At 37.0% G+C, this 15,106-nt stretch overlaps 1 protein-coding gene across 11 annotated transcripts in view; it reads left to right on the forward strand.

Annotated features, from left to right (window-relative positions):
• Positions 1-15,106, forward strand: part of CASK (calcium/calmodulin dependent serine protein kinase) — a 197,748-nt gene that overhangs the window by 69,400 nt on the left and 113,242 nt on the right. For all 11 annotated transcript variants that reach the window (XM_061359328.1, XM_061359325.1, XM_061359327.1 and 8 more), the window contains one exon: positions 11,734-11,839. In XM_061359328.1, coding sequence (XP_061215312.1) covers positions 11,734-11,839 — 106 coding nt within the window. The remainder of the gene's footprint in view (positions 1-11,733; positions 11,840-15,106) is intronic.

Consider the following 15,106-nt stretch of genomic DNA (forward strand, 5'->3'; position numbering starts at 1 on the left):
TGACCATTTAATATATGCAAGCTTATTGTTGCTCTTGCACTTCAGAGCAAGAAAAATAAGCAGAATTTACAAGGTTCTGTTCTTACTCTAATTGATCATCATTTCACATTTAGATACCAACAAAAGAAAATGAATCTTATGCTGAGCATGCAGGTTAGTTGTTGGAACAAATTCGAGTCAAGCCTTTTAACCCCTGAAGAAGTTTCGTTCAGTTCTGAGAGTGTTTACATGCGAGTACTATGAGTGTAAGTACTTAAATAATCTTTGCTTTGTCAAGCAGGAGGAGGAATCCATTATCCCCAGCTGGTTACTGCAAAGCTTCGTAGATTGATGTCAGTCCTCTGTGTCCCTTCGCTGTGACAGTGAAAGGAATTATTGAATATATTCCCTATGTGGTTCTTGCCATTGGTATCATCTGGAATTTCAGAGGCAGTGGGAAACTCCCTCAGAATTTAGTTAAAAAGCCATGCAGATACAGTTTCCAAGTGTGTGCCTCCTACTTTCTCATCGAATTTCCAATTTAACAGATTGTATTAGGTGATGTCACTGTTTCTAACTCAATTTTTCCTAAGTATGAATTTAGGTATGTTTTGTTCTTTCCTGATCACCAGATAATAAAGAAAAGGAAATGAAAGACTGTTTTCTTAATGCTTAGGTGAGAGTAAAGAAGTAACCTCTTCATATCTGTATTAATGAAGAGGAATTGCTCTTAAATACCATGAGGAGTGTGTGAATATTATGAAAGACAATACTTCTCAGATGATCTTTAGTTGTGATCCAGATCAGTTTACAGGCAAAATTGTCATTGGATAGGTTCTTTACAGGGTTATGTTACCTCTGTCACGTTTGTCAGAGAAAAAAGCATGAGTGATGATTTGTAAAATCTCGCAGTATTTTCAGCTTGTTGTACAATCCAAGTTAGGCAAGCTAAAACCTTGCTCTTACAGCTGTGACTTGGATGTTGCTAGAAACAAGTCTGAGCTCAGGGGCACTGATTTCGTCACCAACGTTACATTTTTATGGAATGAAAGGGGGAATGTATTTTAAGAGCACTATCTTCAGAGCCTTGGAGGAATATTGCAAATGCACAAGCAGAAAAGGGAAAAAGTGCTCTTTTAAAGCTTTGCAACTTTAATAGACAGTATTTAAAAGTATTTTATGAATATGTGGAATTAACAAGTGTAGTTAAAACTCTGGTTCTTAGCATGAAATCTTCTGGTAAAGATTACTGGTAAAGAATATGTTCTCTAGTGCCGCACAACTGTTTTATGAAACTAGGTTTGTAATCACAGAGTGGTTTGGGTTGGAAGGGACCTTAAATGTCACCTAGTTGCACCTCACTTGCCATGGGCAGGGACATCTTCCACTAGACCAGGTTGCTCAAAGCCTCTTATTGTGTCAGTTAACAAAGATGGGGGGGGGGGACGGGAAATAAAATCTATGACTTTTGGTAATAATTGCAAGGAGAAGCATGTGCAGAAGTGGAACAGAGCAGTGAGTAATCCTGGATTACTACTGCTTGAAAAGAGTTTTCTGTTTCCTGACATTGTTCTGTCACTGAGCCAGAAAACAGGTTTTGTTAAGGTAATTGTTCTCCAGCTTTCAGACATTACTCTGCTACAGGATTTCCTAGCTGGGCAGAATCAGTATCATCCTTAAGTTTTGCTAGTTACTTATCACTCGGGGTGCATCTCCACAGTGCACTGTAGGTGCTGTTTGCCCTCTAGTACAGTGTGCTGTGAAGGGAGATTTCGGTACTCAGACTGCCTCAGTACAGCAGCATGTAATGCATCTTGTGCTGTTTTACCTGAAAAATCTGTTAAATAACCTGTGTGGCATGCCACAACTGTCACAAGTAAAATGTAATTCACTGAGCTAAGTGACATTGCAGAATTAACTCCATCAGAGTACACTGATACTTTAGATACTGGTTTTGCCTGGGTTGTCTAGACTAGATATGGGCAAAGTAGACTATTTCCTTTCTAGCTCCAGTGAGCAATTGGTTTCGTATTAGCTATGCGAAGCCCACAGTTCAGGGCCTAAGAGTTTGATCAAAGCAAACAAACAAGTAAATTCTGTTTGTATGGGAAGCGTCTTAAGCAGTCACTTCCCTCTTCTGAGTGCCTTTGGACAGGCACTCTTTTTCTGCCTGTAGTGTTCAACAGTGTAATGGATTGTTTAACCCTTCCTAGAATAGAAGTTAGGAAGAGTTTATCTCAACTAACTGAATTATGAGTAGGTCTCCTTTGTGTCTTTGAAATTCCAGATGTTTTTTCCTGCAAAATTGAGATCCTTTGTTAATACCAAAAAGCAGGTCTCCCTCTCATAATGTTAAGGTAGAGGCTAAACAATAAAATAAGACGTTTCAGACAAAAATAAAACTGCAAATTTTAGAATGATCAGCAAAAAAAAAACAACTTTAAGTTTGTCAGGATCAAGTGACATTCATGAAATGAATGTTTCATGGCCTTCAAGGGCACTTACTTCATGTAATGTCATTACGTTTTAGTACATGAGTACTAAAAATTAATTTAAAGGACTGCAAAGTCTAACCTTTAGCTAAATTGATCTGCTGAGTTTTGGCCAAAATATGACAGAGATGTCAAAGTTTGGTGTAAAAATTTTCTACCAATCTAAATTTGGCATTGTTAATGATGCTCTTAGCACAGTCTGGGATATACATTACCTATATTACTCTGGCCAAAGGCTGAAGAGAAAACATAAACACACACACATCCATGCACACACATGTGCAGCAAAAATATCCCTGGAAACAAGCAAACAAAACACAAACCCTGTGTGATAAACCTCTGAAAAGGAGAAATTGCAGAGATTTAAAGTACACTATTTGCAAGTACTGTCTTTCTAAAGCTTTTTGCCAGACTTCAAAGTAATAAATACACTCTTCTGTTATCGTTTTGTGGATTAGACAAGAACTTATGTGTTGTAGTTGTGTAATGCAGTTATTGATGTGTGCAGTGTATATTACTGGTGTAGTCGTTAGCTCTGAATGGTTGCTTAGGTGTAGAGAAAATGGTTTTCCAGAGAATCTGGATAAAAGGGTGCTTAGCCCTGGATATACCTTAATCATTTTAGGGTGGCCTACTTTTTTGTTCTTGTTGTTGTTCTTAGGTTTGAACTGTAATCATTATTAGTCAGATCAATGGTATAAAACTAGCCAAACGTAAAGCTCTCCGAGGCTAAATAAAAGCAGCCACCTTTTGTATTCAGTTGCAAAGTAGGAGCTCTGTTGCCATCTAGTGAGAAATCTGTAAGTACGCATGTCGACTTGGAGTTGCACAAACAGAAGAAATTACCGAGAGGAAAGAGAAATAGGACCTGACTTACAACTTTGTTTTCAATTTGAGTTTCACTTAAATATACGAAGCTATAAAGCTACTGTAAGTTAGATTTCACAGTATTATCAGGAAATGTAAGTGCTTTTAGTTATCTGACATCTTTACTCTTAGCAGGAGGAGAGCAATGTCATAGACAGTTGTGATTTGACATACTGTCAAACATTTCAGGTCAGTGCTGCTGTTGAGATGAGCAATGCTGCTGCAATCTGGCCATTTGTTTCTATTGCTCTGCTGTCAACACTATTGTGCTCACAAGTGTTTGTGCAGATACCCAGAACTAGCCGGAACTAGTCTGGTTGGAAAATAGCTCTTTGGGGAAACAAAAAATGATTGTTTGCAATCAGGTTGATTCCTTGATTCTGTTTATTGTGCAGTTGCACAAGCAGTTGCACTAGCATGAAAGGGAGACATAGTGCAGGAGGGGAGAATGAATTGTAAGGAGGGGGAACAATTGCTACTTTAAGTAGGACTGCTGGTTTTAAGAGTTTACCAGTTACTTTTCCCTACAGGAAAGAACAGTCAGTGTAACTATGAAATTATGACCTTTCAGTGATTTCAATAAGGACCACTGTGACCTTACAGCTGAGCGTTTTGCCAGTTCAGTGCTCCAGCCAGCATGTATCATTCTTTATACCAAATACACACCTTATGTCTAATTGTTTTTCTAATTTTTCCTTTATTTTTTAAAAGAAGTTTCACAGCGTGTTCTGACAGGGTGCTGCTGCACATACCTTTCCGATTCCCTCTGTTAAAGAATTCATTGTGTCACAAAGTGTTTAAAATTGTGGTTTGTAGTATAGCAACCTGTGGTTATGGTTGTTGTGAAGCTGCTGTGTTTCAGGCTATTATGCAGGGCTGCATAACACATGGGAACATGGGGTTTAATATAATGGTTATTAGTAGTGAACCCACTTTTATTATTTGATTGATCATAACCTGAAAGTCAATGTCTATTTTCAATTTCCTTTCATTAATTATTGAAGACAGAGCAATGTTAGGAGGAAAGTGCCTTAGATTTTACAGCAGAGGTTCCAAAATGTTTCTAGCAGCAAATTCCATTTCTGTTTGTCAGTTCAAAGTTGTGACACAGGGAGCTCTTTATTACTTTTTAAATTAATTTATGGCATTTCATAGAATCATAGAATAGTTAGGGTTGGAAAGGACCTTAAGATCATCAAGTTCCAACCCCCCTGCCATGGGCAGGGACACCTCGCTCTAAACCATATTACCCAAGGCCTTGTCCAGCCTGGCCTTGAACACCGCCAGGGATGGAGCATTCACAACCTCCCTGGACAACCTATTCCAGGGCCTCACCACCCTAACAGGAAAGAATTTCCTCCTTATATCCAATCTAAACTTTCCCTGTTTAAGTTTTAACCCATTACCCCTTGTCCTATCACTACAGTCCCTATAACACTACTTTTTATTATCATGTCCCTCCTTGAGTTTATGAAACACTTTTGAAACGTTGCAGCAGTTCAAAATACAGATTGTGCATTTAAAAGAAAAATAATCCAGGAGGTGTTGGTTTCACTTTTATGTGTTTCCCTCCTCTTCCTCTGTTCCCCTACCTCACTGAATCTGCTGTTGAGTATAAACTGAGTGGATGTAGAATGCAGAAAATCTCACAAGAGGGAGATCCAATCTTTTTTCCTGCTTGAGAAAGATTGGATTTGAGGGGTTTTTAATTGTGGTGGGTGCTTTGTGAAAAATTGTTAAGAATTATCTTTTAATTAAATGGATGAAATTATTTGGGCTTAATTATCTTCAATAGGCAGCTGTTACTCTTTCAGGCATTCCTAAACATTTTTATTAGTTCAGGTTGATCCATTACCTAAACTATGCTGTCTTATTTATGAAGCATTGCTTATTTGTATGCCAATAAAAACTGGGAAATAAGTAAAAAAAAGGCAGGGTTTGCTTTCATGGACACAACTATGCAAACTAACTTAAAATGTCTTCTGTTAGATATGTGATTCTGGACAAGTCTGGTGAATATATCAGAAGTCGTGAGAGAAAAGGCAAGGAAAGAGTTTTTTCACACCCAATTTCATGTTCTACATAGCTGATGGAGTATAAACTGACGAAGGGAAATTGCCTTTTAAGTCTCCCAAGGCACCAGCTCCAGCTAAAAAGCCATTAATGTGTTTATATTTATGTCCAAACACTGAGAGAGTAGAGTAGAAAATGGAAGTTATTCAGAACTTAGCGGGCGTCTATAAAGTCTGATTCCACAAAATGAAGATTTCCATAGGTTTCCGCATAGGGGCTCAGATGCATATTCTGGTTGTTGACTACTAGCTGTAACTGCATTTTGGATTTCTTTCTTTGTGTCATTCTTTTGCTTCCAGATATTCCAGTAGCATTAAAACAAAAGATACTAACAGGAGATGGAGTGTCTCACAATGTCATTGTAATTATTGATTACCATGGTGTTTTTATCAAGGGCCACTCACAAACTATATGGATGTTTATCCTTTTTTGTATGTTTTTGTTAAGGTACAAATTGATGTGCAACCAAAAATTTGATGACAGTAGAAACATTTGCAGGGAAAGGTGTGTACTTGTGCTTTTACTTGTGTTTCTTGACATCCTAAGGAGCTCCAAGTGCTGGCTTTTACAGTCTTACTTGCTTTCTTCTTCCATGTTCCTTTCCTTTCTTTTAAGCCAGCTTCTGTACTTGAGATTGCTCACTGAGCCATTTCACATGCCAAGACTGCATGACACCAAGCCAGTGGGGAAAAAATAAATGAATGTTTTTTGTTCTTTTTTCACTGAGTTAACACTTGAAATGGTTTGCTGTGTGGTGTGACAAGCTCCAGGCTGCTGCACAGTGGAACAGAGGGCAAGAATGTGTGTGGAATGAAGGGAGAAACACCCAGCAGTTAAATCAGCTTGGCTACCACAGAGCTTTAGCCACCCCAAAGTGTGTGGGAGGGCAGGCAGGAAAGCTTTTACTACTTGCTGAAACAAGGAGTCATTAACTGGTCAGATGACGTGTGATGAGGAGTCAGTCACATATCCCAGGAAGGCATTCGATGTGGTTTTAATTAAGAGAAAGGGAATACTCCCTTGTAGCAGAGGGGTGGGTGTGTAAAAAAAACCAACATAATAATAATAATCTTTGGGGCAGAAACATCGCTGTGGTTCTGTAGTATAGGAGCTTCATTGCCAATGTCAATGTAAGATGTTCCCACCTCCAACTGCTCATTCCTGTTGCAGTATGTTGGCTGTGCTAAGAGCTTTTATGACTCCTTTGCTGTATTATTAGAATAATAAAGCCTTAGAGTCATTTTCACAGAGGAGCAAGGATGAGCAAACAGAATGGGGATGGGGAAACTTTTTAAGCTGGTATGGCTCTGAAAGTTCACCTGGTTTTGGAAGTGTGACGTCAGGTGCAGTACGATTCTTCAAACTGCAGTTTGCTGTTGTGAAGGGTGTCATGTGCTTGTTATGTGCTGTCTTGAGGCAGAGATGTATAGCTGTGTGCTCAGCTTGGAGGTAGTTGACTCGTTTGGAACCCTTTAAAGCATGGTGTCTAGTGCAGTCTTGGCTACTTGGAAATGGAGCAAACCCGTATTAAATGTAAGTTACAAGTTTTGAGCCATGAGAAGCTGCAGGGATAGTTTCTATGAGAAGACGCTCACAGCTGCCCTGTGCCTGGATACAGCTAGTTCCAGACAGCTCCAGTGGACCAGAACTGAACCCCTCAGACATATGTGTGGCACTTCTGGGAAGATACATTTGAGGAAGGGTATTGAACACTGGAATGAGGCATGGGGAATCTGGAACAAAAAGAGGGGAATATCAAGATCAGGGAAGGAGGTTTGCTGTGTCAGAGCAGATATCCTCTGCAGGCTGTGGAGGACCCATTTTGGAGCAGCAGAAAGTGTGAGAAGGAAGGAACAGCAGAGAGGAACCACCATGTACTGACCCCCACCCCCTGCACCATTCAGAGTTGGGGTAGAGGAGTCTGCAGAGAATGGGTGAAGTTGAGCATGAGAAAGGCTGTTATACCCAAGCTGCGGCTGGAGAACTGATCCTTTAAGGGACTGACCCTGGAGAATCAGAATGCTGTATATTTAAAAATGACACATCTTCCATCTTGCTAACTTGATACCATCCTTCCCCAAAAAAGATGTGGCTACTACAGTTTCTGCATGTCAGCTTCAAGATGTTAAAATGGTGCTATAACCCAGGCTGTTAGACAGCACCTAATTCTTCCATGCTGTCGGATAGCAAGAGCATACTTTCAAAATATGCTCAGTATGCTTGAGATGTTTTAAAACCTTGGGTATCAGATTTTGAAAGGAAATTAGGTGTTTGCCAGTATTGTCTGAGATGTGTAGGATATTTGATAGTTAATTCCCAAGGGAATTTTAAATGATGCTAATGTGTTATATTTTCTGTCAAAGATTGGTATATCTTTCTCTACAGTTACTTACAGCAGTTACCTTTTTAGTGCTTCCAGCAACATTTTCAGTGTAGCTATCTAAACACAGGATTGCATTTTCTCTGTGGGGCAATTATCACTGGGAATTTTCTTTTCCATCTTATACTTTCCCATTTGTTACAGAAGTCTTGAACTTTCATGCATTTTCAACAACTTCAGTGACTCTCTCTAAATAATTAGCTATGTATAAAATGGAGACTTTATTGTTTCCAGTTGCTAAAAATACCTCAAAGTTTTGTGAACAGACTGAAATTCCAAAATATTTATTGGTAACAGTGGTGTAAAGTGAGAGCTTTTAAATGGTTTTCAAATTGTGATGTAAATTATCAAACTATGTGCTAAGCAACCTAAATGAAACACCTAATTTTTCTTCCTATTTCTGCTTCTGTAACAATACCTTTCATGCAGTCAGCAGAGAAACTTTTAAGGCTTGTGCTCTTAAGCCTTGGTCTTCTATTTATTGCTGTTGTCATTAATGTTTCATTTTGAAAGAAGTGCTGACAGAGGAGGCTTAAAGTATGGACCAGAAAGCCATTTCTTCAGCCATATCAACAAAAGAAGCATGAATAAATGAAGTGTTCAAAAAGGATTCCAATATAAAGTAAATTAGTCCAGGAAGTGAAGTATGACGCGTTAGTTTAGTTTTCTGAGATGTTGTCTTGCCTTAGGGTATGTCCTCTTGGGTAAATTTTGTTTCTTAGCAAAGGAGACCATTCTAAATGGAGATACATAGCTATTAATAAATGGTACAACTTATCACTTGCTGCTTGAAGCTAACTTTTAAAGACAACTTACTTTATTAGCAGATTCTAGAGTTATCATGAAGCCCTTTTAGGTGTTTTGAATATGAAAGGCTTATTCTCATATGGGATGTGTGGGACCTTTATTATTACACAACTTGGCTGAAATACTGAGCACGGGTTTAGAAAACTTAACAGGAGGTAGCAAATAGTTCATACAATTTTATATTCAACGTGATAAGTTACAGGTATTACAATGGGTCACAAGATAATAGTGGGATTATTCTTAGGAAATCTTCAGTCACCTGCTTGCAGCCAAGCATCTCTTTGGTTTTGTGTTGTATTCAGAACTGGAACAGTATCTATAGGCACCGGGGATTTTATTTAACTCTTGAGGAATGTGACAAGGTAAAATTCCATTCAGTCTGGTAAAAGCATTTGATAAAGGACTGAGTACATGATGTCATTTTTTAAGTGAAAACAATTAAATGTAAGTGCCATCTGCCTGTTCTCAACCCTCCCCTTTCCTTTTTACTGGTCTTAAATATGACATATTTTGACACTTGGGTCACAGTCCAAATGGACTTCAGGCTCCGTCATCTCTTTCCTACCCTGTGGCTTCATTGAATCAATGTGGTATGTACTTGTCTGTCTTTCTAAACCTAGTTTTCTTCTTCCTTAATAGGTCTACTCTAGAAAGTCCCTGCTGTTTTTAAAATAGGACTTTGTTCTTCTCTTGGCCCCAAGACCTCTTAGTCATACAAAACCTTTTGTGTGATTTCTGTTTATTTGTTTTTTTCCCTGTTTAGAGTTATCATTTCCCACTTTCCATTTCTCCTTCCTCTGCTGCTGGCACGTAGACTTGAGTAATTGTTTCACTCATACAGTATTACACGAAGGAACAAGGTAAATGGCAGCATATGTTTTCTTCCTCACAGTTCTACTTCTCTTCAAAATATAAATAAGGTCCACAAGAAATTAATAAATGGCCAAAATCAGCTATTTTGAACACAATTTTTACAATTTTACAATTTTTGCTTTAAATAAAACAGTTTTTCTGTAGTTTCCTATTGGACTTTCACTTTGCTTTCCATCTAAAATAGGTATCAGATACCATGGTGAGGTGTGATAACATTAAAGCTGTTATACAATAAGAGACAAAAGCAAGGTATTCTCTGAAGTCTGTCATCATTCACAGAATCCTGAAGTTTTCTGTTCCCTTATGCTATCTGTTGTTATGCTTACCTGTGATTCCACTTAGGAAACCCTGAATGTGTACTTCAGTGAAAGACAAAGAGAACCTCACTACCTAGAAAAGAGGTGGTAATCATTTAGTGTGAAATCAATGCGAAAGTGTGATGGAAGGGAATGTTGGAATGTGGTTTTAGTAGTTACTCTTCATGAAGGTGGTATAAAAACTGATATGCCAGTATTTTGAACAGTGAAAGACATATTACTGTTTTATTTCTTGATAGAATTTCATCTCTGTATAAACGACAAATTTTATGTTGATGTCTTTATTTAAATTTCATCGGCATCAGAGAAAGACAGTTCCTTGCTTCTTTTTGCTGCTCTGTTTGCACTTCCCAAAAGGACATTACATAATGGTTTTGAAGGGGTTGCTCTGCTCATTTTGCTTTTAGATTATATTTCCAAGGATGTGAGAGAAGTAGCACATAATGCAACTGTAATGTGAAAGTTCTAGTAACAAAATTTGCACTTTCTGAATCCGTTTTTTCCCGAAAATTCAGTCATCTCCAGTTTCTGATCATTCTGTTGAATTTATAGATGACTAAAAGAGCAAAAGTCTAGCATAAATCTTAGTAAGCTGTTAAATGCTTCACATGAAAGAATGTTCATATTGCTGCTCAAATATTTGAATGTTATTGATTCATGTTAGAAATGTAGTAAGGCACATATGAAAACAGTGCATTACAAATTTCTATGTAGCACAGCAACACAATGGTAACCATTCCCAGATGAAGAAACCATATTTATGTTTTCCCATATGTACGTATGTAGGCCATTCTTGAGCTAATCCCCTGTATGGAAAAAGAATAGAAAAGTAAAAATGTCTGTTTCAAAATTAATGTAGTAATATGTTTCCTCTCTTCTCAAATTATCATCATGGTTATTCATTCAGGATTTTGCTCTTCCTCTAAATATTAGTGGGAAATTGAAAGGGAAAAGAAAAAAAAAAGTTTAAGGATGATTAAATAGCAAAAATACCAAGCGGTTTAAACAAAGAAGAAAGAAAATTGATTCATCAAAGTTTGTTTTTTCTGCATTTCTATACTAGCAGAAGGATTGATCTGTGATCAGAAAAAGTAAAGAGCATTGTTATAATCTCTTAAGCTTTGAAAGATGTCACAGTGGTTTCTGCTCTTTATTCAGAACCGTTTCTGCTTTACTCCCTCTTATGTAGAGCAGAGCTGCAAGATAATATATACTGGTTAAAATTTATGCCAGTGTAATTTCATATTTGTGATTAAAAAAAAAAAAGAAATCACTATTAAAGAAGTAATCTTGAAGAACTTTAGACATAAGAAAAAAACTTTTTTATTTAGGAGGGTAATCAGATACTCGTGTAGATTTCCTGGACAGGTTGTAGAGTCTCCATTCTTGGAAGTGTTCAAAACCCAACTGAATGCAGTTCTGGGCAACCTGCTGTAGTTAATCTTGCTTTGAGCAGAGATATCAGACTAGAGACCTCCAGGTTTTAATAGTTCTGTAAGTGAGGTGAAAAAGCCTGTCTTGATATTTGGAGATAATTTCACAATGATGTATGTTTAAGATTAAAATCTTGGTGTAATCTGCATATGTGCGCTAAAGGAATTTATTACTGTACAATTCTTCAGATTATGACCAAGGAGATCCTTTGTTAATAGTTCAAATCAAGAAAACCTATTAAGTTTTGTGTGTTTGTATTTGGAGGTCTATGGAAGTTTTTAAGTTTGAAATGAAGTTGAAGTTCTGAAGGGGAATAGTTAAATATCATCAGTGTTCTTTTCTAATAAACTCTTTAATCTTCATAATTTCAGATGTGTACATAGAATCATAGAACAGTTAGGGTTGGCAAGGATCTTACATCTTTCCTAACACCATGTTCTGATTGTTTCTGGGTTTTTTAATTCATCAGCTTGAATATATAGTTAATATGCTACCTTATTATCTTCCACAGATCTGAAGAGAGAAGCCAGTATTTGTCACATGCTGAAGCATCCTCATATTGTTGAACTATTGGAGACATACAGCTCAGATGGAATGCTTTATATGGTCTTTGAGTTGTAAGTTTCTGTCGTTGATTTTTACCTTTCTTTGTTGTTATTTCCTAAATAAAATTCTAAAAGTATGTCTGATTTCACCTGCTTGTTTCGTGACTGAAGTCTTGAGTGCTATCAAATATTTATTTCTGGCAAGTACAGGTTGTTCCAAATAAAAACAAGTTGTCACAGTGAGTAAGTGACTAATGTCAGGCTGATTCTTTATAGCATGCTTTCTAAGGACAGGGTTTGTTGATGGCTGCTGTGTCCCTAATAGGGTACATGAGAACAAGTTAAAAATCTGCTGATAGTTTTCATCTTTGGGTAACTGATGGCATTCTATTCCAATTGTGAAGTTTTATTTGGTTGTTGTGGTGGGTTGTTTTTTTCCAGATTGTTGTTTCTTTAGCACTGCTTTTCCATTTACTAGATAAGAAAAGAAAGCTTATTGGAGTATTTAAGTATTCTTGTGAATCAGTGTATCTGTTCACATCATATGTAAACAGTCATTTGACTAAAAGATAAGTTTTGGAAGCTTGAATGTAGCAGTTTAGTTACCATCGGCATAAGGAAGGGTGGACAAAACATGAGTTTTCAGCAGTGGACAAGTATTTTTAATAGACAATGAGAAACAAAAGGGAGGGCAGCCCCTAAATTGGCACATTCTTTCTTTCAGGGAAAATTATCTGCCCTCCTTCAGTTAGGTGTTAGGTGACTGGGAAGGACAAAAACAAACATGCAGAATGCTAATTTGTGCATTTTCCATATTTGATCTTCCTTCTGTTCTGTACCTATGAGCTCTTCTTTTTATGTTCCCCATATATGTGTTTCTAGTGTGCCTGGGCATGTGTGCTTAAACCTCTTTAATTTCTCTGATCTTTCTGCATAATGTTTTCTGATACATTTGTCCTGCTTATGTTGAAGCAAGCCACATCATGCCAGTGTGTTAGGTCTATTTAGCATGTCCACTAGACCCAAGAATTTGTCTTGAGATGTGCACTCAGTAATTCTCACATCTTTTTTACCATTCAGGTAGAGAAACATTTAGGTGGTAATAGCAAAACAAATGATGTAAAGCTGAAAACTGTTGCTTGAAAGTCAGTGTCCTTTTTGATGAATTTATAAACTTGTGTTTGTGTGAAATAACTGGTTTATGCTTTCCTTTCTGTAAGTTTTATTCAATACTTTGGTCTTTATTTTGTGAATCCCAGAGCGTGGACCAAGGAACTTTAATTATCCTATTATGAAATAATTATGTACACCTTGGGGAGACATACCGTGATAATTAACAAGATTTTGAAATGGAAGAAAGGGTTTGCTTCTATTTTCACCATGCTGGTAGTTCAGAAATATGTGACAAAAGCAGTAATTATTTTTTAATGACAGGCCTATTATCATTTATGTTTGTATACATAAAAAGTAAGTCTGAACAATTAGCATTACTACACAAACACTGTACCTGACTTCAGGCTACATGAAAGAAGGAAAAATGAGGCTAAATGATGTGAAGGATCATAATTCTTTACCATTTCATAGTTCTTGTCTGTCTTGTACACTACAAAACATTATTCTTTTGTAACAAACAGTGAAAGAAAATGAGACAGGAGGAGCACCTGTTCTCAGAATGCAGCAGGGAATGGAAGAGTTGTGGGCACAATGTGTTATGCTTGAGGGGATGCTTTGGTAAAGTGATTCAACAGAAGACCAGTGTTTGCTGTGGATTAAGACTGCATTGTCTGAGTTTAGTTGGGTTAGTGGCATAATAACAAACTTGTATTTAGTAGGAAAGCGTCTCTGTATTTTAGGTAACTTACTTTTCCACATACTGTTTTCTGTTTGTTATGCTGTTATTATAACAAATTTAACTGCTTTGAAACAAAGTTGTCAGTAATAAAGTGTATTTTATTAGGGTCTATTTATTCTGAAATGACAGAAAAAGGGAAGACAGTACAGATCTGCAAAGAGCTGTAAGCCCAGCTGGTGACAGAATATTAATGGGCCAGCAGGTGCTTTGCATGGAAACGAATGCAGGTCCAGCACATGAAATGTACAGAATAACCAAACCTAAAACTTTGTACTCAGTTGTACACAAGTGATACATAGGTCCACTACTTTTTCATAAGCTGTAAGCTACATGCAACAGCTGCTACTGTGACCCTGAATATCTGGCGAAATCTATTGTTACAAACAAGCACAAGTTAAATAAGCAAATGCAGCATATATCTGATAACGAGAGATTGTACCTCTCAGGAGAAAACACAATCTGTGCACAATTTTGAATTTCTTTTTTTTAAATAAACATTTAAAAAATCAGGTCACAATTCTTAGAAGCGCTGATGAACATGAGCAGTAGCAATGACATTTAACACAAAAAAAATGGCTATGTTTTTAACGAGTATTTTATACACAGATTCAAGCAGGGTTTAGAATGGGACTATTGTGTCATGTTTCCAGTAGGTTGCAATTAGCCATATGGTAGAAGCAGTTAGTTATAATAGAAGAAGCTCATGTGTAGAGTAGGAAGTAGATGCTGTGCTGGAAAGTCTTATTCCTAAAGTAAAGTTATTATTTTAAAAGTATTTAGATGTTATTACATCATAAATGAGAGAGTATATGGCTATGTCAAGTGATGTTTCCCGCATGCAGTCCAGCTGCTCCCCAGAAGAATGAGCTATGTATAGGAAGCAATAGTTTCTGTACTTTTTGGTATAAATTTTCAGAGGTTACTATGTAGGGCTCTGAGAAAAAATAAATACTATATTTTTTACATTAATTTATGACAGTTTATTTGTAGTAAGTGAATATAGCAAGCGTATAAAAACTGTCCAAGTGAGGGAGAAAATGCTGTCATGCACAAACTTTAGTCTTTCACCTTTGGGAGTTAGAACTAGGTCCTTTTCAACCCTAACCATTCTATGATTCTATGAACATCTATGATGCACAAAGATCAGTAAACTCAGTTATGAGTAACGTGCATAGTCTTTTTTTTTTTTTTTATAATAATTCAGTTCTCTTACGTAGTACTTTCTTATTCTTCATAAATAGATGAAGTTGTAGGTAACATCTTAATAGGTCATCTGCAAATTCAAAGCTCTCATACCCTGGTATTAAAATGTAGACCTCTTCTGGAGTATACTTTTTATTCTTCAGAGTGACTGTTATGCTCAGAACAGATTTCTGCACTGAATATGGCTCAGAAGTAAACTTTCTGAGGAGATGGCAACTTATCATCAGCTTTATGAAGAATCATAGAATGATTATCAGGGTGCTCAGTAGCACTGATCAGGGCTA

This window comes from Neopsephotus bourkii, unplaced genomic scaffold, assembly GCF_033783945.1.
Source record: "Neopsephotus bourkii isolate Nb327-2 ecotype Australia unplaced genomic scaffold, CSIRO-AGI_Nbou_v1 NB_962, whole genome shotgun sequence".
In the NCBI taxonomy this organism is placed as follows: Eukaryota; Metazoa; Chordata; class Aves; order Psittaciformes; family Psittacidae; genus Neopsephotus; species Neopsephotus bourkii.